The 23,704-nt window shown below is 39.5% G+C and overlaps 1 protein-coding gene across 1 annotated transcript in view; it reads right to left on the bottom strand.

Annotated features, from left to right (window-relative positions):
• The window catches only part of itga1 (integrin, alpha 1), a 45,781-nt gene that overhangs the window by 2,749 nt on the left and 19,328 nt on the right, over nt 1-23,704 (bottom strand). Inside the window, exons 3-27 of the mRNA XM_028601919.1 lie at nt 21,044-21,153; nt 17,436-17,524; nt 16,082-16,196; nt 15,012-15,139; nt 14,153-14,301; nt 13,219-13,369; nt 12,616-12,790; nt 11,961-12,034; nt 10,417-10,564; nt 9,404-9,549; nt 8,946-9,089; nt 8,569-8,820; nt 8,115-8,245; nt 7,348-7,523; nt 7,100-7,251; nt 4,875-4,985; nt 3,394-3,470; nt 2,952-3,078; nt 2,785-2,862; nt 2,595-2,671; nt 2,373-2,462; nt 1,645-1,747; nt 1,410-1,526; nt 1,217-1,315; nt 234-338 (exon numbers count right to left, since the gene is read on the bottom strand). Coding sequence (XP_028457720.1) covers nt 234-338; nt 1,217-1,315; nt 1,410-1,526; nt 1,645-1,747; nt 2,373-2,462; nt 2,595-2,671; nt 2,785-2,862; nt 2,952-3,078; nt 3,394-3,470; nt 4,875-4,985; nt 7,100-7,251; nt 7,348-7,523; nt 8,115-8,245; nt 8,569-8,820; nt 8,946-9,089; nt 9,404-9,549; nt 10,417-10,564; nt 11,961-12,034; nt 12,616-12,790; nt 13,219-13,369; nt 14,153-14,301; nt 15,012-15,139; nt 16,082-16,196; nt 17,436-17,524; nt 21,044-21,153 — 3,124 coding nt within the window. The remainder of the gene's footprint in view (nt 1-233; nt 339-1,216; nt 1,316-1,409; nt 1,527-1,644; nt 1,748-2,372; nt 2,463-2,594; nt 2,672-2,784; nt 2,863-2,951; nt 3,079-3,393; nt 3,471-4,874; nt 4,986-7,099; nt 7,252-7,347; nt 7,524-8,114; nt 8,246-8,568; nt 8,821-8,945; nt 9,090-9,403; nt 9,550-10,416; nt 10,565-11,960; nt 12,035-12,615; nt 12,791-13,218; nt 13,370-14,152; nt 14,302-15,011; nt 15,140-16,081; nt 16,197-17,435; nt 17,525-21,043; nt 21,154-23,704) is intronic.

The following is a 23,704-nucleotide window of genomic DNA, read 5'->3' as shown; positions in this document are numbered from 1 at the left end:
TTGGTCAGGAGATAGGACCTGAACAAATTGGGTTACGTTACCTTGCGTAAGCATGGACGCCTGGCCAATAGTAGAGTGTGAATGCTATTAAAGGGCGGGTCTTGCCTAGAAGTTGCGTGTGTTCCATAATAACGCATCAGAAAGCTGGTAGTCACTCTGCCTCCCAGTTCTTTGACAAACCAAACAACCGAGACAAGCCCAAAATGAGCACCCATGAAGCACCTTAAACCTACCTTGATGAACGTAGGTTTCCACACTCTGAATGTAACGTTGACCTGACTGATCGAAGCTTCAGGGATAGAGCAGCTAAATGATGCACAGTTGAGGTTTTCACAGCTCTGTAGAACGAACACACACACACACACACACACACACACACACACACACACACACACACACACACACACACACACACACACTCACACACACACACACACACACACACACACACACACACACACACACACACACACACACACACACACACACACACACACACACACACACACACACACACACACACACACACACACACACACACACACACACACACACACACACACACACACACACACACACACACACACACACACACACACACACACACACACACACACGAGGGTTCAACTCCTAAGTGGGTAATGGGAACCTACTTATAAAAAAATATAAAGCGCTTTAAATAAACATTTGCTTGTAGATGTGTAGGACGCAACGTACCTTAAACAACTTAAACTCAAACTTTAGTCGGGTAATTTATCGCATGACTAATAACTTAAGTATCAACTCTTTTTATTGGAAAACATATCTTGGTTTGTATAAGTACTGATACTGTTTGAATGCCTTCAGACTGGCTGTCTGTCTGTTTTGTATTTTAATATATGGCCTTCTGTGCGTTTGTCCCTTTTCATTTTAGTTAAGTGACATTTAAAGACAAAACTAATTGTGAAAATGTTGCTTATTTTGAGACAACAGCTACGGGCAAAGGAGGCTTAGTTTGAATTATATCAAGCTACATTTAAAAGTATTTTGCAGATGCTTAAGATTGAAAAAGATGTGAGCTCAGATTTTAATCATACACTGAGTGCATCTTATGTCTAAATGTGATCAATTTGATGTGTACTATAAACTGACCCAAATTCACAGTTAAACAGTTAAGATGAACTTCAGGGAGAAACAGTGTTTCAGTCTGACAGATTGATTGAGGCTCATCACTCACCAGCAGAAAGACACTGAGAGTTTCTTTCTTTGTATTGGGAGTTATAGTATTCGGGTTAATTTTATGAGGGTTGATCCAACGTTCTGCGTCACATTTCACCTGGAAAGAAAGCAGAGCAGATGTGAAGGAGGGTCTGTCTGTTCAGATACATGTGTGTGTGTGTGTGTGTGTGTGTGTGTGTGTGTGTGCATACCTGTGGGCTGGTGGTGACGTGTGTTAGGTAAAGTAAGTTGTTCTGCCGAGGCGACCGGTCAGGATACGTCACTGTAAGGTCAAGAGGAGGAGACACCGTATCACCTGACTTCTCCACCTGTTAAGATGTGAGATGGAGAGTGAAATAACATCTGAATTACCAAACAAACCACATCTGCATGCAGCTGTATACTCTATGTTTACATTAACAAATAAGTGGGTAGGGTCTCTGTTACCGTGTAGCTGATGTTGACCTCCTCTCCGATCATCCTGGTGTCATTGAATTCACTGGAATACTGTTCACCCTCTTTTACTTCGACGTGTTGATCCACAGGCCGCCTGAAAGATGCATTTTAAAACAAGATCATATTCAATTTTTCCGTTCTCAATCACAACTTCAAATACTAACAGATTTTTCAGTACCATGAAAATAAAACTCTTGGTACCAATCTAAGGCACTCTTATCAAATGGGAATTCCACCGATTCAACACAGCCGATCCTAATGACTTTATTAAACCTGCATTGATACATTTTTTGACAACTGTTGGGCAGCACAACAAGCTGTAAACACAACAATAATATAGTATGAACTTAAAAAGATATAAGTTGATATGTTGAACATATAGCAAACAGTTGCTTATTTACACATCCAGCAGATACACAGCAACATTATGTATGAATGTAAGTTAAATATTCACTCTCTTTTTGTTTCGGTGTTTTTGGTCTCTACCAACTCCTGAGGGAAATATCTGATTCTTTAGCTGCTAAATGATCCACTATGTTTACCAGCTGGTAACTAACTGTGTCTGTCTGCTGTTTGGTGTGGGGCAGGTAGTGTACATTGAGTTCTTAGAGCTTTATCGCTGAAATAAGATGCCCGCTGTGACTGAAAACGACACATATTTTACAATACAACATGCAGAGGAGCAGTATACATGATCAGTAAGGAGTCCAGTTACTCACACTGAGAATATGAGTCCAGCTTCATACTTCACAGGGATGGAGATGTGCACCGTGTTGTCATGCAGGGTCGAAGCCAGCTCTTCACTGTCACTGTGGGAATTTTTTTTTTTTTTTTACAATTTTACAATTTGTTGTTTGCATTACTTTTTTTTTTTTTTTTTTTTTTTGTTAATGCAAACAACTTCAAACTGTTAATGACAAATAATGTGCTGATTTTCTCACCTTGTAGCTGTCACATTGATCTGAATTACATCCTGGATATGTTTGGGATTTACCTCAAATTTCACTTTGAAATTTTCCTGTGGAGATTAGAGCACATCACATCTTTAATTAGCAGTAGTAAAGATAAAAGAAAATGACTAATAGCAGGTAGTATGTAGCCTGGTAAATGTGACGTATGCTTAAAACTAACCTCTACATTGCTTCCCAAGAAGGGGTATCCAACAGCACACTCCACCTTTGTGTGATTCAGAGTGCATGCTTTCTCTGGCTGATAATACAAAATATAACAAGTATAATCACACACATCGCTTCAATCCATATAAAATGATGCAGACAGAGGAGAACGAGAAAGCTCACCTCTACTTTAACATAGTTGATGTTCGCTGTGAAACTGAGGGTAACTTTTGTGTTGTATGCATTGTCTTTGCTGTTTCTAACGTTGATGTTCACGTCAATCTTGTCTTTGTTTGCTCTGATCATCATTCTGGAAAAATAAATTAAAAAAAACTGTCAGCATGCGTGGTTGTGATGCACATGCCTCCCCACAAGGGTGCAGTCACGCACTAGTAGGGTTTGCTGCTAATAAGGTCTAATAACTATGTTGTTAATAATTGTGCTGTGAGACACTTTGATTAAGATACAGTACAAGATATACAACTTCAGTATATAATAACCAAATAACAACTGGAGGAACACTTACAGCAACCAGTATCTTTTTTAATGTACATATGGGAATGCTAGTATTGTTTGAAAACAGACTTGAAGTGTGAACATATCCTTTAATTCTAATTCCACTTACTTTTTGACATTAGGCTCTGCTTTGAGAGAGAGGTCAGCAATGCACTTCTCATCGCTTCCACAGTCCACTAGGGGAATCTACAAGATGGAGACGAACACTTTCAAGATGTAAAGAAGTGAAACCTTTAAGTCCTACTCCAGTCAAAAATGTTTTTAGTTTATTGTAAAATATAATAAGTAAATGTTATAATAACGCAATGTTTTGGGGGAGGTGTTCTCAACTGTATTCAAATCTATGTAGTTTGTGGAGCTGTTGAACTGTGTGTTGCATTATACTGAGAGGTTTTGTGTATTATTTTGTCCATCCAATTAATCAATGAGCGTAGTCTAAATTCCCAGTGCCACTGTTATTTAAGTTGTATGATTTGAATCCCCATAAAGGTGACATACTTAATATGAAATAATAAGAAGAAATATTGAAAGATGTAATAGATATTAAGATGTTTTAACTAGTTAATTGACATTTTTTGACAAAAAAAACAATCTGAGACACAAATTATTTTCCAAAGCAGAATATCTTCATATGCATTAAAACAATTTTGGAAAAGATCTTTAAAAATACTGGAACAACAATAAGTCTTTAGAAGCTCCTCTGCAGAAATGATAGAAATGTGAATCAAAGTTGACTGCTGTTGCTTCATATTTGTTTGTATCACTGACTCAAAGAGATCACTCAGATGACCTCCATTTCCTCTGACTTGTCATTTGAGGGACACCATCAAATGTGTTCCCATTCTGTATGCTCTCCCACTGGACTGTTAAGATCAACAGTGTCTACTCTCCCAAGAAAGAATGAAAGAATATCATATGCAGCACAATGTCAAAAGAAAAACTTCCGTTTGATGCCTCCCCCCTTCTGTGTGTGTGTGTCTCTTCTCTTCCTTTTAATAACAATAACAGGAGAGGTCCTAACAACGCTTCCTCGCTTGTATATAAGTGTGGCATGCATTGCTGCTTTGGCAGTATGTGACACTGAGGATGTGTCTAGGCTAATAAACACATTACATATGACCATGTGTTAAGAAGTGAGGGGAAGTGGTGTTGTTGCTACTGCTACTGTGTTTTATACACCCAGTCTTTAATGGCATTCTTTGTTACTTGCTGAAGCCGATTTTCCTTCCCTCCTTTATCTGGAAACATCACTCATGGCAGAAATTATCTAGAAAACTTCTTGTTGGAACAAATATGCATAGGGGAGTGTGGGAAGTCCTGACTGTTGGCGTTGAAACACTTATGCAGTCTTTGAGGGGAAAAAATGCAGGATGGTAGTCAGCTGTTGCAGATGCTAATGTAGTGTAAAAGCAGACAAGAACACCCCACTACTCACTCTTGGATTATAAAGACAGACAGATGGAGGATGTTTAAGACGAGGTTCAAATCCTTCCTGTCTGTGACTCTAAATCTTCTGTTTACTGTTATTTAGCAGTTTATACTTAACATGCTGAGAGACACTCTTACAAATGATATGAAAAACTCTCTTACTGTCTTATTGATGGATCTGGGAAGGCTTTCATCCAGGACGGGGCCTTTGTCTTCATTAGCAAGTCCAAACTCTAAAGATACCATGAGAGGTTCTCGGAAGTCAAGCCGGGCCTGGAAAAGGGGACAGGTGGAGCACGACAGAGGAGGGTGAGGAGAGTGGGGGGGGGCAGTTGGAAGAGGATAAAGAGGATATAAGCAAAGAAGGACTTAAAGATCCTACACAACCATTGTCCACCTGCACAGGTGTTTTCACTTACTTGGCTTATTAGTCCCCATTCGGGACTATGTGGGTGTGTACAGGCCTGATCGACAGCTCCATGACTCTTTTGTTGAGAATTGTTGCACCTTATTTGCATCTAACTCATATCATTCAGACAGAACGTTATTGTCAGCCTCTGAGTTGTATTTCAGAGTTGGAGAGATCAGGAATCGCTGACAGTGATGATATCTAAGCTTTGGTAAAAATAACTACAGAATTGTCAACAAAAGTCTTTTTGAGCGGTAGGTCTAAGGCACAATTCCCACCCAAATACCAACAACTTGCTTTCCATTTGAGTAAATCTCACACCTGTCCTGTGTACGTTGTGCTCTATGTGTGCTCTCGCATCAAAATACCACACATAAAGCGAAGCAAATTGTTATGTCAGGAAAATATTAAACGGTCGGTTTGCGCTGGTTGTAACACAAAAATAAGGCCCTGAGAGTCTCCAGCCATGCCAGCGCTAAATGCTAAAATCAACATGCTAACATGCTCACAATGTCAATGCTAACATGCTGCTATCATGTTTACAATGTTTACCATCCTAGTTTAGCGTGTTAGGATGATAACTACTAATTACCACTAAACACAATGTACAGCAAAGGCTGATGGAAATAAATAAAATAATAAATATGAGTTTTTCTCTTGAGCCTGTGCCACATTTTGATTAAACCTGAGAAAAGTATGACATGAGGAACACACACAGCATCTTATAGTCAGGCACATTACTAACTTGGAGCTATCAAACACATTTTTTGGACATAGATTCATTTGTGATAGATTTGCTTTTGGTTCATACAGTTGTTCAGTTATGTTCGGATTTGGGTCTGGTCCATCTTGGACTCAGGTAAGATAGTTGTGGTACAAATGTTCCGACCCTTGAGGACCTCTCTGCACTGCAGTATGTGGGAAGATTCTGCACAAACTGGCACACTAGAACAGAGCAAGTATTCATTGCCCGGCATGACACAGCAACAACAGCTGTTTCCACTGATTAGTTCTTCTATCTCTCGCCTAGAGGCAGCTATTCAGAGAAATCCATTGCTGCAGTGAACGGCTGGAATGAGAAACTTTGTACACATGGCTTTAAATGTCACATTGCCAGAGACCGCTTAGGTTTACAGTGGGTGTAATTGTAATGTACAAAGGTTTCAACTGTGATGAATAGTGTGTGATGTGCTTGTTAGGCCACTTAGTAGAATTCTTCCTTGACCTGGAACATCACTTTGTCACATTTTTCTTTCCTTTGTCACCTTCTCTTTCCAACTCTCCAACTCTCTACAGATAATTTATCACTCAGAGCAGCACAGGGCTGTACTCGGCATGCTTTGATCAGGACGGGTCTGTTTCATGTTAGAACCAATGTCTTATTGCTTTGCATAGGACTTCTCACAGCTTTGTCCTGTCTCCTTTCTGGCTCAAAACACCATTAACATTTTCGACAAGCCTACAATGAATGAATTGACTTTCATGAATGAATGTCACAGAACTTGTAGTAATCCAGTTGATCGGATTACTTTGTTTTGTGGATAAGTGGTTACAAATATTGATTTTGTATAGGTAAGAAATCATAAATCAACATACAAGACTGTTAAAGGAAAACACATAACTACTGGTTCTTGCACTCCGCTGTTCTGTTCCGTCACTGGCAGGTGTGTGTGTGTGTGTGTGTGTGTGTGTGTGCGCGTGCGTGCGTGCGTGTATGTGTAATGATTGGGTCATGTGTAAATGTACGGATGTTATGGGAGAAACAGAACCATCTGTATAGAGTACTATTTATTGTTTATTTTATAATTTTTTAACATTACATTATATACATTGTGTGCTAATGCACTTTTTAAGTTTAACCCTTAATGGATGGGTTGGCAGTAAAACCGAATTGCTCCCTTGGGGACTAATAAAGTTATCTGAATCTGAATCTGAATAAGTAACCCCATGTGTACATCATAAAGATCAGAGTACTTGCCGACATCATGAAGGTTTCTTTCACACATTTTCTCTCTCTGTCTTTGATGGTGAAGTTCCTGGTAATTTTACGATCACTTTTATCATCTGAGTCAATAAATGAGGCCCTGGCTTTTGCACGCAGAGCATCCAGGGTCAGATTGTAGCGGATCTCTGCAGGACACAACAGAAAAGACAACATGTAGTAATGAAGCACAGCCACTTCAACAGTAATGACGCAGAGAAATTAATGAATAGGATGCTTCTCACCTGCAGCAGTGTTTACGTCCTGCTTGTCTGATTTGATACTGTAGATGAAACACACCTCAGTTGTCACACACGCAGATATGCGTCCACCATGTTCACACTGATACTGAGTCTGCTGCAGGTTGATTTTAACAGGTTCAAAAGTCATGTCGGCACGGAGCTCTGCAACATCTCTGGACCTGGTGAAATGAAACAGACATGCTAACGTCTTGAAAACAAGTGTAGTTGTTGTTGTTGGTGCAATGTGTGTGTGTGTGTGTGTGTGTCTGTATGTATATACTTATACAAGGAAGGAACAAGAAATGGATGCATTTGAGCATAAAACTTGGCCTCAATGCTCTCTATCCAACCGTTGAGCTTTCTAAAACACAGCCAACAGTCCAGGAGGAACAGCCGCCTGCTGCCAAATCCTATTTAAACTCTAAGCCACTTGGGAGATGAAGTTTTCACACAGCTTAGCTGAGCCTCTGCCAGTAGAAACTGTGGGAGTAGGCCTTCCTGGGAAGTTAAATCATGGTGTGGGCTAACTCAAAACTTTGTGGGTTGAAGTCCAACAGCCAGGGGTTGTAACAGAGAGATCATTAGGAAGTTGTTGGTCTCAAGCCTACAAGCCCAGTGGGACATGCACAGCTGTCTAAACCCAAGTAAGAAAATGCAAAACAGACATGTAAGATGTCTCCGGGATACGGGCGCTGCTGCTGGTTATGATTCAGGTGGAATGTGTAGTTTAAAGGGTAAATGTTTATATGTGAGGATGGGCCATGTCTCACCAGAATAGTGAAGCACCTCCCAGACCTCCCACGGTTACATCAGTGATTCCATCTCCATTTAGATCCATGACTCCATGTATAGACTGCCCAAAGAATTTCACCTTCTCACTGTCCCCACCTGCAGGGATATGCTAAAGAGACACAGAACCAATTAGAGCACATTAGAGAGACATTCTGGTTTAAAATGTTGCTACTGTGGCTCTATGGGTCATGCTAACTTTGCACTTGCCACCTGTGTTGTAGAGCCTTTTCGAATAAACATGACCTTTACATGAATTATTTCACACGCTGGTCTCTGAGTCCAACAGAAAGACACTTAAAGCCATAATGGCCACATTCATCGGAAATACATGTATGCCAGGAAGAAATATACCAGCATTTCCCTTTAATTTAAAAAAAACAAATACAGATATGTTGGTATTCAGTGATTGAGTGGCACTGACACTGTTCTCACCTGTACAAATTTCTCTTTCAGTGACGTCTTATTTCCATGATAGATGTAGACAGCCCCTCGGTGGTCGTTCTCAAAAGGTGCACCGATCGCCACGTCATTAAACCCGTCAAGATTGAGATCTGTTACTGCTGCGATGGCCGTACCAAACCGGGCACCACATGGTTCATTTTTATTAGTGCAGCTGGCTGAGTGGGCAGTACAACAGGACTGATTGATTGGCTTTAAAGTGAACTCGTGCTCAAACTGGCCGTCCTGGGAATGAAGCAAAGACAAAAACTAGGACACGAGACAAATATCACTGCGTGCACCATTACAATCTGACACAAGCGCTTCTAATCAAAGACAAACACAAACGCACAAAATACCTAATTCTGTACCTGCTTGAGTTTGTAGACGTAGACTAGTCCCTGCTCGTTTCTTTCTGTGCCCATGTACATTGGAGCTCCGACCAAGAGGAGATCCGTGTAGGAATCACCATCCACGTCCACAGTCTGCAAGACGCTGCCAAAGTAGGAACCAATCTGTGAAACACAACGCATTACAGACAACTTCATGATAATTCAGAAAACAGTGCGACAAAACAGAAAACACACAAAAAAAATTCTTATTATGTTTTGTCCAGTGTTGTGTTTTGCAACCTCAGGGCCACCAAAGTTTTTCTTACCTTTTAGCCTCTCTCTGTGCTGCTGTATAACGGTTATTTTCCCACAGGGATCAATACAGTCTTTTCTTATCTTATCTTATCTTGAGTCCGATTGATGAAAAAAATGCCTTCCCGGCAAAAATAAACTGAGAAATGGAGGCTAGCCCAGACATCAAACTGAAATAGGCTCACCTGTTCTCCTTTCAGTATCTGTGAAACGACAATGTTGTTCGTTTTAGTCAGACGATAGATAACAACCCGGCCTGTGTGGTTGTACCGCGGTGCACCTGTGATGTACAGCACTCCATCAGGGGTGGATGCTGACTGGACATCATAGCCTGCAGAGATATGTGCATACACAAGCATATTCAATGCATAGATAAACAGGCATCATCAGGGATGTGTCTTACATGATATGCACTTAACGACGTCATGAGAAAAACACACTCTCTTCGAAGGATATTTTGAAATGCTTCTTCAGCCAGCTGTTTACGTCTCACTGTGTGGAGGAAACTATAAAACACACCGGAAACTGGCAGGAACACACACAAACACACTCACTCACTCACAGACAAGCACACAAAGGCTACGTATGCAAAGACTGCAGTCAGACCATTAGGTATGAGCATGTGCCAACAGCTGAGTTTACAGTACGCGAGCCTGGACCCACCAGTGCTCTTTCTAATGACATGTTGATTAAATAACTTGATATCGAGATGCTGTGGTTGCTCTACGAGCCATAAAAGGCAGCAGGATGGAGACAAAGGCCTGTGTATATTATTTATGTGACAAAGATTGGGAGGCATCTGCTGTCGCAGTTAGACAAATTACATATCTTTCTCCTCCTTGCAACAGAAACTCTATATTTATTCTGCAGCTGTAAAAATATAACCTAATCTCTGAAATGATCTAGTTTATCTCTTTCTCTTTCGGTTTAACACAAAACTCCCCACTCAGATAGAGTTGTCCATGCACGCATAAAGTCTGTATTCTCTCTGTATTTTATTCAGCTTATCTATTGGTGTATGTTTTTGTATTTTTGCAAGGACACATGGGCGGGGCCAACCGAACAAAAACATGAATATACATAGGCAGTCACGCACCATCTATACATCCATGGTTCATGTAGGAGCCCATCACTCAGTAAGAAGCTGATTGAGAAAAATATGTTTTCAGGGCCTTAAACACATTACGAGTCAACTCACCGAGGTACCCAGCAAGTCCCTCGTACCCGGCCTCAGTTTTTGGGTCGTAGAACTGGGTCTTCCCTGGAGTGATTATTCCTCCAGCAGTATGCATGACTACTGTCCCATTCCAATCATACGCTCCCACTGCTCCCAGTAACACACCTTCCTACGAGAGACAACAGAGCTGATATCAGGAACAGTTGGATATTAGATTAGAAAAATTAGTTAGTTAGTGAAAATAAAAATAAAATAATGTTGTCATCTTTACTGTGATCCCAAAACAGTGGAGGAAGAAGTACTCAGATCCTTAGTAGTAATTAAAAACAATGTAAAAATACTCCATTACATGCAATAGTTCTGTATACAAACTTTTGTAGCTGGTTGAAATGGAGATAATTTTAAATACTTTACATGTTTTTTAAGTAATCTGTACAAAGTATATATATATATTTTATTTATTAAACATACATTTGTATCTATAATCTGAACCTGCAAAGTTACTAGTAACTAAAGCTGTTAAATAAATGTAGTGGAGTAAAAAGTACATTCATTCAAATCCTTATGAATTAAAGAAGTAAACAAGTAATACAAAAAATATCATCTTTGGGCCTGGGAAATTGCATTTTCAGATATTTTTTAAATAACTCATTCATTTAAAATAAATGATTGACAGTTCAATCAATGATGTAAGAATCATGACTTGCAGCACTGAGTATAACCTGTTAAAAATATAGACACAAGTCAATAACCTGGATAAAATAAAATATAGTAGAAGAGAACACAAAGAACAAATTTTTTTTACGCCAATCAATCTTTTTTTTTGTCTACAGGAAACAGAATGATCTAATAGGAAGGGGAGGGGTCACACAGGACATAACATGCATCAATAGTCACAATGAACTGCGTCAAAGGACTCTTTCCGCTACTGACCCCTTAAAGCGAGGCCTCACGTGTTTAACACACAGTTGAACAACTCAGTTTGGTTGTGTTAAGTTGAATGAGCCACTGCATCCTCAGAGACAGTGTACGTAGTGATTGAGTAGGTGATAAACGTGAGTCAGGAGCAGGAAGAGTGAGAAGTGAGTACGTTTTTAAATAGACGTAGGAAATACCTACGAATTAACTCCAGACCATGTTGTTCTTACAGTAGTGAACAAACATCTGATTCATTTAACCTCCCTCCATCAGTCTGAAGTCTGCAGCAGTGTGAGGACAGAGAGAGCCTGTGTCTGGAAACTTCTACTGACCGAGGTGAATCACCAAAGGGTTGAAGATGCACCAGAGATAACACACATAACACTGTGGCATTGTGTCTGGACGAGTTCATTAGTTGAGCTAACATCCATGCCAACACATACACTTGCACGCAAGCACATAAAATAAACAGTCCCTTTTTAAACTAAACGCCTACAGACATCTAAACTTCACCGTGATCTAAAGATACCATGTACTCTTCTTTCATTCGGTCTAGTTCAGTGATTTTACAGTAAGTCATTAACTTTGACTTATCTGGTATTTGTGTATTCATCTGACATACAGTAAATAATTGGACTTAGACTTACTTTAGAAGTATGTGCACTAAACCCAGCTTGGGACATCTCCATCCCGAAGGAGGAGGTGAAATTGCCGGATGTAGCTGAGGAAGGAGAAGTTCATTTTAAACTTTTTATATAAAAATAAATAGCACATAATGTAATTAAATGTTGTTAAGTATCTAATTGTAAAATTACTCAATTCAAGGGAGTAATTTTCAAGAAAATAAAACACTGATCTCTTTAAAGGAACAGTGTGACATTTTGGGGAATATCCTTATTCGTAATCGTAACCCTTTCTTGCAGAGAGTGAGATAAAAAAAAAGATTGATACCACTCTCAAATGAGGACAGTAATTATGAAACTTACTTTAATGAGTATGAAAAATGCTAGCTCCATACTTCACTTACAGACATGAGAGTGTCTGTGACTCCCTATTCAAAAGATGGTGTTTTATTTTTTAATGTGGTTTATAGGCGCAGATTAATTTCATAGTTACTTATGGGATGTTTTTAAAAAAATACATTGAATACATACATACATTGAATTTACCATTAATTGGTATTTAACTCTCGGCAAGAAAGTGAATTGACGTATTTCCGAAAATGACGAAAAATTCCTTTTATGAGTAAAAGTAAGGTGAACATCTTGTACAGGTATGTGTCTTTACAGGGACAATATTCACCTTCCAAGGCAAAAATCTTGCTTCCCAAAGCATCCACAATGGTCAACAAGGCCACCTCATCTGACACATTAAAGAAGTGGTCATTTAGCGGCTCACTGGAGATGGCTGCAATCTCCTTGATAAACTTTTGCACTTCTTCCGCACTTTTGTTCTGACGATTGTAGTCTCCCAAAACCTAAAAAAATTAATAAACAATGTTAATAACATCAGGGCTTAAAAGGTATGACGGAATGACTGACTAGCTGATTTAAATGACGGTTAAACAAAGAAACTGTTCAGAAAAACCTCCCCTTGATTTATCTGATCTTTACCTTGATACATCTTGTTATTTCACTAAATTATCAAATTCTTACTGATTTACTGGCTGGTTGACTACAATGATGCAACATGTTTAATACACTTCAAATGAAATTAGTGTTTTGACACTATAATGTCTGAAGCTTGCATAGTCCAGCTACCCTTTTCATGAATAAAGGGGTTCTGGATTCATTGTTAACAGTAAACACAAAATCTTCACTTCCTCCTAAGATCAGAAAACACAGCACGTACATAATATAGTAATTACAATAAGTAACATAATCTGTGAAAACAGTTTGTACCCACAGCAATGCCAAACCTCTCGATGTCATCATCTTTACAGTCTCCGATGACCTTGTCCAGATTATAGAAGTCATGTGACTCTCCGTCAGTCACAATCACCATGACTTTCTTCACCCCAGGTCGTGCACCACGCTCCGGCGTGAAGGCCTCCTTCCTGATTTGTACAAAAGTTTGAAAAAAATGTCTAAACAACACAACTTCTGGAGCACCTGAAACTGTGCCTTAAACATAGCTTTTATTTTCATGAGACTGGTGAGAGGTCTTTTTTATTCTACTCATTCTTCTTCCTTGTCCAAAACTGGTGCCTGCATTACCCTCAATGCAACTCGAGATTTGGGTGTGTTATGCTAGTAGTGGCTAATGTAGCCTTGAACCTCGAGCCTTAAGCAGAGCTGAGGAGCGGGCTACAGAGGTCTGGTAACCCCCCAAATTTTATTTTCCAAAGACGCTTACGGAATTTGCGGTGCTCTCTCTGGAGCCACAAAAGGCTTTATAATATTTCTCACATATGCAGTGGTACTCCCTAACACCTGTAAACAGACTTTGATGTGCAAAATCGATGGAGTTCCCCTTTTAGCTCAGCTTTCGATTTAGGATTTAAGTTTTGTAAACATCCACTATGCCTGACCAGATACATGTTGGACCAATCAGGGAACTTCTGCTGGATAGTTTAGGAGCAATCTGACCAATGACAGCATACTGAACGACGTGTTTGATCAATAGGAAGGCTTCATATTGATGTCTAAGTTAAGGAGACTGTCTGTGTCCTTTGTTCAGCCAACTGGAAATGACATGGTCCCATTCAAATGCCTGTTAAACCCATAGACTGTATAAAATAGGTTAAACCTTGCCAGACCATAATGCCTTAATCAAAAGTGGTGGGCCCGGCTCTGCCAGGCTCACCCACATGATGGGGTTAGGGGTTAATGTTGAGTACCTGGCAGTATCGATGCCCAGGAAAGTCATGGTCTTGAAGCCGGTCTGCTGAGGAAGTTCATCAACGAATTTCAGAAGATTTTGCGTGGTGTCAAACTGGCTCAGGTTGACACTGTGAGTCACAGTTGCACCATAGGACACTATCCCCACCTGGAAAACACACACACGTTCTCATAAACGTTACGCTACATTACAAATTATTTTTCCTTTTCACTCCTCCTATGTTCGTCTCTTTTCTGCAGTCTGCTGAGGATGTGGTTGGGTCTGGTGGGGTTGATATGACACAATGTTCTTTATACAGAAGGCAGAGGACTTCAGCAGCCATGGAAGATGTGACTTACAACCACGGGGCTCCGGAGTGAGAAGACTTTCCAGTGTTTCCCTCTGGAAAACTCCACAAGCTCCAGGCCAGATCAATGTAACCATAATAAAAAACTAACCACCCATTCAAAGAAGGTTCCAAGTGGACAGAAATAAACTCAAGGTATAACTTACTAAGGCAAAGGCTAAAATTACTTTAAAGACTAAAAAGGCTTTATTTCATAAAATATGCTTTATGAAGGCCATATTACAGTTATTTTCATTTTTGGCACCAGGTGGAAAATTCCATAATGGAAGCCACTTAAGTCATCAACTATAATATAATATGAAAAATTGAGTTGGCAGAAAATAGTGTATTTCTTCATTCATTCTTTTTCTGTCAGTCTAACATTATATAACTATTTATGCATCCCTGTTTGATTCCACAAGCTGAGTAACCCATATGTTTAAGACAAAAAGAGTTTTTTCAACAGGAAACATTACAATTCTTTTAAAAATCCTCAAAAATCATTTATTAATGCTGAATTCATGCAACTGACCTGTGAGAGTTTAGGTCCGATTACAATGTTCTCGATGAAACGATGCAGAAAATCGATTATACTGGTCCAGGGGTAGATACTGTTAGATCCATCCAGAACTATGACAATGTCCAACTCCTTTGCACACTCTGGAACAAAGCCAGACATGTTGTTAATGTTATGGTAAGTTTGGTTTTGGATTTCTCTGCATGCAGTTACAGGAGATTGGCATTATCTTATTTTACGTTTTTATCTTCAAACTTTTCCAAAGATAGTCAGCTGGTCTCAGTAAAATTGCTGATTTCACTTCAAAGAAAGAAATTAAATGATGCAACACATCCAGTCCCCTCACTGTTTATCTGTGCCCACAGCAGATACACAACAGTAGCTCCCAATCAAAATGTAATAATGTAGAGTAACGGTTCCCAACCCGGGGGTCAGGACCACCATGAGGGGTCGCAAGATTATTAGTAGAATAGGAAATTTAATATAAAAACTAAATTATGTTTGTTGTGTTTTACCCTCACCTGTTTTCTTTTTATTTAATTATTGGATAATTGTAGGTCTTTTAAGTCACTAAAGGCTGCACAATCTCTTATAATCTGTCAGTTCTTACTTTAATTCAGTACACTTAAAACCTGGGACATCTTTTTTTTGCAGCACAATATGATCAGTCTGCATATGAGTTTGTTTCTGTTAAAGTAATGGCAGAGAAAGTTACACTGGAAGAATCAGAGAAAGAAAAAAATGACTGTAGACTTTAGTTTACTCTCCGGTTCTTTCTAGGCTGTTTCCTTCCTGGGAAACAGAGTGCAGGCCCAGTAAACTGTCTCCTAACTTGGGCATACAACGCGGCAGAAGGGCTGGGCTGGGCCGGTCTAGAGAGGGATGGGGGTCGCAGACAAGTTTACATTAAGAAGAATGCTCTAATCTCCCTCTGTGCTGAGGGAGGGTGAGTTTGATGTCAGGGTCTTGGGTGGGACGGTACTATGAGGAGTAGATTAGAATCTCTTATTTGTGACAGGCAATCTGCGCAGATGCCGTCACGTCCTCAGTAAAAGTGCTGTGACTTATTTCATCAGGCTGCGTACCTTGAACGGCCGGTGCCACAGAGTTGAGGATCTGGAAGGAATCGCTGACGTTCGCACAAACTCCTGAGATGTACTGCTGCTGGCCGCACATGTAGCCGTACTGAGGACCACAGGCCTGTGGAGACAGGACACACACACACGTACAAACAAACTGAGACTCTAGTTGCCTGAGAAACTTCCAGGCTATGACTGGTTAGCTTTCCATCAGTATGTGGTCATCTGTGAGAGGAGGTTCAGGACTACTGAGGACAGAAACCAAGAGGAAAGAACTACTCAAACTGAGGATTACACAGAGACTATTAAAAACCACCATAGATCCCTTCAAACTGTACTTCTCCAGAGAGAAAAAGAGAAGAGGGAAACTGAAAATTGAGCCTGCAAGGAAGTAGGGCTTTAAAATTACCAACAACAACTGGAAAACTAAATAACATATATTAATATTTCATTTCCTTAGATGTCCCTGCATGCTCCACAACCTCAGTGCTTTCCTCACTTTAGGAGGAATACTGGAGTTGTACAAGAACACGACTAAGAGTCTATTGCCATGCTAGCAGCTCTGTGAGGCTGTAGCAGATAAACACCTAAGCCTAAAGCCCAGATGTGCTTTAGGCTAAACACTGACACAATGACAATGCTAATGCTATGTTATATAGCAACAAACCCAAATTAAAAACTGAGGCTAATGGGAATGTCATTTGAAAGAAATCAAATGATGTAATCCATCTAGCCTTCAAAATAAAAGTCTTAAAACAAGTAGGCTACTACTTAATCCTGTTAGCTTTTTACTCAGTGTGGGACTTTTTAATGTGTTCAAATTGCCAAGTTTTGGATGAACTCTAATGGGTGTTGAATTACAGCATAAAAACACAGGCAAGAGAAACATTAACACGCATATTTACCACTTTAAGTGTTAAAACAGGGTTAAAGGGTCTGCCCTTTATTCTGTGAAAATCCCCAGTTAGTTGCAGTTGTGCAGGATCTGCCCTCGCAGTCCAACATTATATTTGCTTGGACCTAATGACAAGTTGCATGAATATATATGTATTGACGACTAGTCAATTTTGTCATTTTCACACCCTGCTAATCTCTTTCATAGCATAAAATGGAATTGGCGTAGCCACCTCATACATACTCATACCGTACAGTACATACTGTACATTTCAGCACTTAAACAGTTGATTCCCAGACCATGAAGCCTCACTGAGAAACATAGGAGGGTCAAGTCCACTGTTTCCATAGAGACCTAAGGTCTAAGGGCTAGTGAATATATACTTGCAAAGTTCAGTCCTACTTTTGTGTGTGAAATATAGGATAGAGCACTTTCATATACTATAAAGAGCATCTTCCCCCTTACCAGAAATCCTCCGTTGGGATTGGTCACCAGCGTGGTTCCCATGGTCATGTTCTCCTTGACTTCATGCAAGTTGGGAACTGTTGTGTTTTCTAAAGAAAAATATGGATGAATAAACAGACTGAGACAAACAGAGAGCAGCACAGAGGAAGAACAGCTGGATAAATTCCTCTTCTGTATTTTCCCAAAGGAAGAGAGCCACTCACCCTCCTTCCTTACTTCCATCTACCCCCTGAAGATGTAATAGCCACTGACATGTGGTTAAATATAGCATGTCTGTTTGATTACTTTAATACCGTATTTAGCTTATGGCAATTAATAAAAAATGCAGAGCACAACACAAAATGTTTTGTTGACAAACATCCAAGTTGTGGTGAAGAAGAAATAGAAGATTAAAATCATTACGCAATCATAACATGTGGCTAAAATTAGCATGTTATGACAAACGCTTCAACTTGCTAATGCTTTGGATATGCTTTACTTTTCTTTCCCACATATTCAAACTCGTTCACATGCCATTTCAATTTTGAATCAAGCTCTTTACCAATCCCCATCTGGGTATTTTGATATTTAACCATTTCTGATTCTCATTAGTAGGGGTGGAAGAAGTATTCAGATCCTTTACTTAAGTAAAAGTACTAATACCATACTGTAAAATATACTCTGTTACAAGTTAAAGTCCTGCATTGAAAATGTTAAAATGTTAAAATGTTGTAATGGAGTAGAAGTAGAACGTGGCATGTCCTCAGTGAACTGTGAACCCCAGATAGCTATCAGAACAAATCAGACTCATCACACAATCCCTCCCTGGTCTGGAATGACCTCTTGAAAATCAAAGAAAGCTGCAGGTCAAATGCTATCGTGGCTTTTGCTAAAATATAGCAATATTAGGTGGTGGCTATGAATTGCCAGTGGTGCAAAGTGACTAAGATGTACATGTACTCAAATTTTTAAGGGTACTTGTATTTTCCAAGTATTTTCCATTTTCTGTGACTTTATACTGTACTATTCTACATTTCTTCAGTTCGGAGGGAAATATTGTATATTGTACTCCGCTACATTCATTAATTACTTAAGTATCTTTGCAGATTCAGATAATGACAAGTAGTTACAGGAATGTAGTTATAGGAACAGTCCACTTCTAAACAGTTCTACTAACTACTCTCTCCCAAAACCGGCTTTGCCATTTGCATTTGCACTGGCCAAGTGGCCATAGGAACTGGTAGGAGGGGTAAGGGAGTGACGCCGCAGCCACAGTAGCGCCACAGTAGCGCCACATACAACAACAAACCAGCATGGAAGAGGCCTCGGAATGTTCCTGTTGTGCCTTGCCGGGATCCTCATAACGGAGTTTGAACGGCGGCGTTTAAAGACCAGGCTGGAGTACTTAACAGAGAAACACAGAAACACAGAAGACGAAGGCTCCTGCGTAATATTATATTTTACTAATTAATATGATGGAAGAAGATAGAAGAGCAGAGTGCAACAGGCAAACAAAACAACGGTAAGTTTAACTAGCATTAACAATTAGCTGGTTGAATGCGTGATGTTTGTCTTATGAGTTAGCATACGTAGACGAATTGCAACAGATAGTGAAGAATATGTACTGTTTGTGTTTCAGACGTTGCTAGGTCACTAAGGGTTCCTATGTGGGAAAGGGGAAAAGGGAAAAGACCCTGCCCTGAAGTAGGACCTGAAAGAGTTACAGGAACTGCGGCCAATTTAATAATCCCCAAATTGGTCCAGTCGGAACACGAGAAAAAAAGGGTTCTAGGAACATTATGTTCTAGGAACTGCAAAAATCCCTCCGGTCGGAAAGAGGCTATTATTGATCCCTGGGGGGAATTCACAAGCTATGCGCTAACAGGATTTAAATTAATCATATCAGCTCCACCTTTACGAGCTGCAACATGAAAGTGATTATCACATCAATGCATCAATACTTATAATCTATTAATAATGTGCATTATTCTTAAATGGGCCATTCTGCATAATGAGTACTTTTACTTTTAGTACTTTAAGTATATTTTGATGCTAATACGTTTGTCCTTTTTACTCGAGTAAAATGATGACTGCAGGGCGTTTACTTGGCATTGCTACTTTTACTTAGTACAGTATAGACAAACAAAATATAAATGCAGCATTTCAGTTACATACACACTACTACAGCATAAAAATATTGTTTTGTGTGTTTTATATTTTTATCTGATATTTCACAATTCTAAGATCAGTATATTAAGACAGTCATCACTGCTGAGTAGTTCTGTAGCCTGAAAGACTGCAGCCTGAATTTGCAATTGTATTCAGCCAACAGTTTACATTTACATTTATTGTTTGCCATATGGGTTAAATTTTCCAAACAGAATGTGAACATGTTGCAGTACTGTTTAGCAGACATCTCGACAAATGGCGGCTGTTGGGAGTCTCCTGCCATTATTTCATAACACATAATTGCCCTGGCACAACCACCTTTCAATTTTATTGGTCGGACGGAACCGTGATTAAGAATAAAAACATAAAAACCACACAAATTTCTTTGCTCATTATGGTTTGGCATATCTCTCTCCTGTGCTGAAATAATGCAAACCTAGTTATGGAGACAGACTAGGGCGTCGTCAGTGGGCATAGACTGAAATGACTCTGCAGGAATCAGACTTAAGTGATGGGACTGACAAGCCCTTTTCTTCAGTGACACATCAATATGATGAACCCTTCCTGCTGGGCTGTCTTTGTCCAAGGTAAAAACTAAGTCTAAGTTTGACTTTGAATAAAAAAACAGCACTGTTGTTGGTGCCGTCATGTAAACCACTCCCAGTTGCCTGGCTCCGGCTGCCAGCCTCAATCAATTCCCAGTGGATGTTTTCCAGACTAAACTGTACTTTTTGAGATTTAGACCTTGCCTGCATAACTCATTCAAGATAAAAACAAATACTGCACTCTCCTCTGGCGAGCAGAGGAGTATCATTTCCAGCCCTTACTGTAAATAATTAGCACTTAAAGCCAATAATTTGACAAAAATAGGAGAAATACAACTCCTGTTTCTTGATAATTCTAAGGCGTGTACAGCCGTGTTGAAAAGTAATAATTGCTGCGCTGAGAGTTGGTGTGTAGATCTACTGTACACACTAGCTCTCAGTCCTCCAGTGTTGACACACAGGCTTTGCAGGCTGCTGACTGGGAGCTAAGTTGTGTTTATCTGTTTAATTAAGATATAATTGGACGGATGAAACATTAAAACCTTGTTTATTTACTGTCTTCCTGTTCTGATGGGCCTCACTTCCTCCCCACAAGACCCAGTCAGATATGCAGTAGATTTAAACACACAAAATTACAATTACACACAATATAGTCACAGAATCTCCCAATTATTTTCTCAGTTAAGGTCTAAGAGGACGTCCTCAAATGTCTTGTTTGTCCGAACAACAGTTCAAAACCCAAAGATATTAAATTTATGAAGATAAAACTGAGAAAAGCAGCAAATTCATCACATTTAAGAAGCTGGAGCCAGAAAACATTTGACATTTTGATCAATTCATTAATCAATTTCTACTATTCATTTCAGCACACACACACACACACACACACACACACACATAAAAAAATATTCTTACTTGGCAACTCCAGTTTGACACATGTGTTGTCCCCCATCCCCACAGGACACTTGTAGACGTCTCCTGTCCGTTTAGCTGGCTGGCCCGACAGTGGTGATCCAATCAAAACCCTGAATAAATAAAGAACCGTTGGGATTGGTTGGTTAGAAATCCTGCCAACAACCACACACCAGCATCACACTTTTTACAATTGTGATAATGAGCACAATTCAAATGTTATTGCAGAAATTAAGCGTTGGCCGGGTGGAAGCGGTGACTCTAGATTTACCTTAATTATACTTACATAGTTAAATGAAACATAAACAGCAGGTTCAGATTGGCTGATAAAGCTGTTAGAGTTTATTATAATTGGCTAATCTGTGGCGTCATATTATTATATGATCAGCCTGAAACTAGGGTATGAAACTGAAATAGCTTAATTAAAAAAACCAAAAACATAATTCACCTCATTACATACTAATGCATGATATGTTGCAGATGTTTGCAGATTGGTGCAGTGTTATTGTACATTGTACAGTGTGTGTGAGTATCTGGTCTGTACTAATCATGTATGTTCAGTATGTACATGCCTGCCTGTGTTACGGTATATGCACATGTTGATGTGTGAGTTTCATAACATCGTGTCGCTCTGTCAGTAAACTAAAAAGAGTCGGTCATCTGCCTTCCTCTGAACACTCAGGCTTATTAACATTCCTGAACTCTAATGGGCCCTGATCATCTAAAGCGAGACACAAAGTGGAACAACACACTCTCTGCTCGGTCCACTGTCAGCTGTCTGTGAGAAACACCACAACATTATTGACTCATTTATCATGGATACTCAACAGGAGGAAACACTTATTCTTTCAGTTCATCTGAAAATGATGTTTGAATCAATGACTACAGATTGTTTCTCAGATGTGTCAGTTTAATGTCTTTCCAGGTCAAGAAAGTCATAATATCTCATTTAAATCTTCCGTTTCTTATCCAAGCTAAATAACCATGTCAGGCACAATTTTCATCAGATTATTAAACTTGTTTCAATGTTAATGGTCTTGATTTTTAGCCATACAAGCAGTGTGGCTCTATGGATAGCAATTTTGGTTGGTCGGTCCACCACTAGTCCAGACTGAAGTATCTCAACAAATATTTGATGGATTGGCATGAAGTTTTGTGCAGACATTCATGATGATTAGGATTAATCCTAAAGACTTCGGAGATACTTGTAATCTAGCGACAACATCAGGTCAAAATCTAATTGGTCCAGTACTTGAAGGTCTTGAGTGTCTTAAGTTCTGTTGCTTACATACATCAAATACGTTTCACTAGTTTTAAAGAAATAGTTCAAGATTTTGGGAAAAATGCCTTGCCGAGAGTTAGAAAAGAAGATTGATACTACGCTCATATCTGTCTCTTATATAAATTTGAAGGCTAACCGTCTTCTGACTGTGGCATCATATTTAACAGATATGAGAGTGTTATCAATCTTAACATCTAACGCTTACCAAAAAAGAAAAGAAAGTAACTGTCTATCTATCTAAGTCTTTAAGAACAGAAAGTGAAAGGAAAGAAAGAAATCTCATTAAAAGTCATTTCTGCTTACTCCATTGGCAGATTTTGTTTGTTTGATATGACATTTCTACATAAACAAGCAACAATTTTCTTGTTTGCATGCTAACATTTGCTAATTAGCACTAATTTGTTTGTAGAAAGAGATTGTTTGGCAGCATAGTTATTTGACTCAACAATAATTTGCTGATATCTATGCCAGAGGTCTTGTGAGAAAGGTTACTGTATTAGAAACTAGAGTGGAGTGAACTGTCTCTGCCACATGCAACACATGTTCTCTATTGTATCGAGACTATCTCTCCACTGTTAAATATTCCATAAGTATGGGTGGAGAGATAGTCTCTTCACTCAGAGAACCAAGGTTACAACGTAAACAAGCGTTTTCTGTGCAGCTGATACAGCTTTCAACACTGCTGAGGGGCACCGAAGAGCTTAAGGGTGGGGGTCTGGAGGAGACATCTGATACTAATCAATCACCTCCCAGTTGTGGCAACTAGTGTGTTACATCACCTCAGGATCGCCAAATTTATCCTCCATGATATTCTCCCACATGGACGCACTGAGGGCTACATAACATCTCTAAATGTATTGCCCCTCCTGCTCATTTCCTTAAAACTTTGTCCAGCATTGTTTTACTCTTTATTTTCTTTCCTTCATTTATTCGCGTTCACTCCTCAGATCTCTGCCTGCCCATGTTGTTTCTCAGGTTCAACATTTTAAATCAGGCCCTTATCTGTCGGACTTCTTTGGCTAACAATTCGCTATGAACTGGAACTAAATAGTGCTATCTGGAGATGCAACAGAGCTAATGTGTTTTCAGGGAACAGTGTGAAGGTCCAGTCACAGCTGGCTCCACTGATGAGCAGAGAGTGAATTATTGTAACTGATCTCATATGAGCTTGATAAGATCATTACTGCAAAACAGCATCAGGTACAGCTATGCGTGAAAGAATCCACAGTGGTGTTTCAACAGGTTGGAGAGAAGCAAACTGGGAAAAAAAAGACTGGAGTAACTGAAGGAGAGATGTAGAGACATGGAGCCATTAACCACACTCTAAAAGCATTTAACAAGGTTTTTAAAAAATGGGCTCCCAGACAGTTTAGCAAGGAGCC

This window comes from Perca flavescens, chromosome 16, assembly GCF_004354835.1.
Source record: "Perca flavescens isolate YP-PL-M2 chromosome 16, PFLA_1.0, whole genome shotgun sequence".
Lineage (NCBI taxonomy): Eukaryota > Metazoa > Chordata > Actinopteri > Perciformes > Percidae > Perca > Perca flavescens.
Note: the sequence above shows the minus strand (reverse complement) of the source record. Positions and strands in the feature narration are given on the sequence as shown.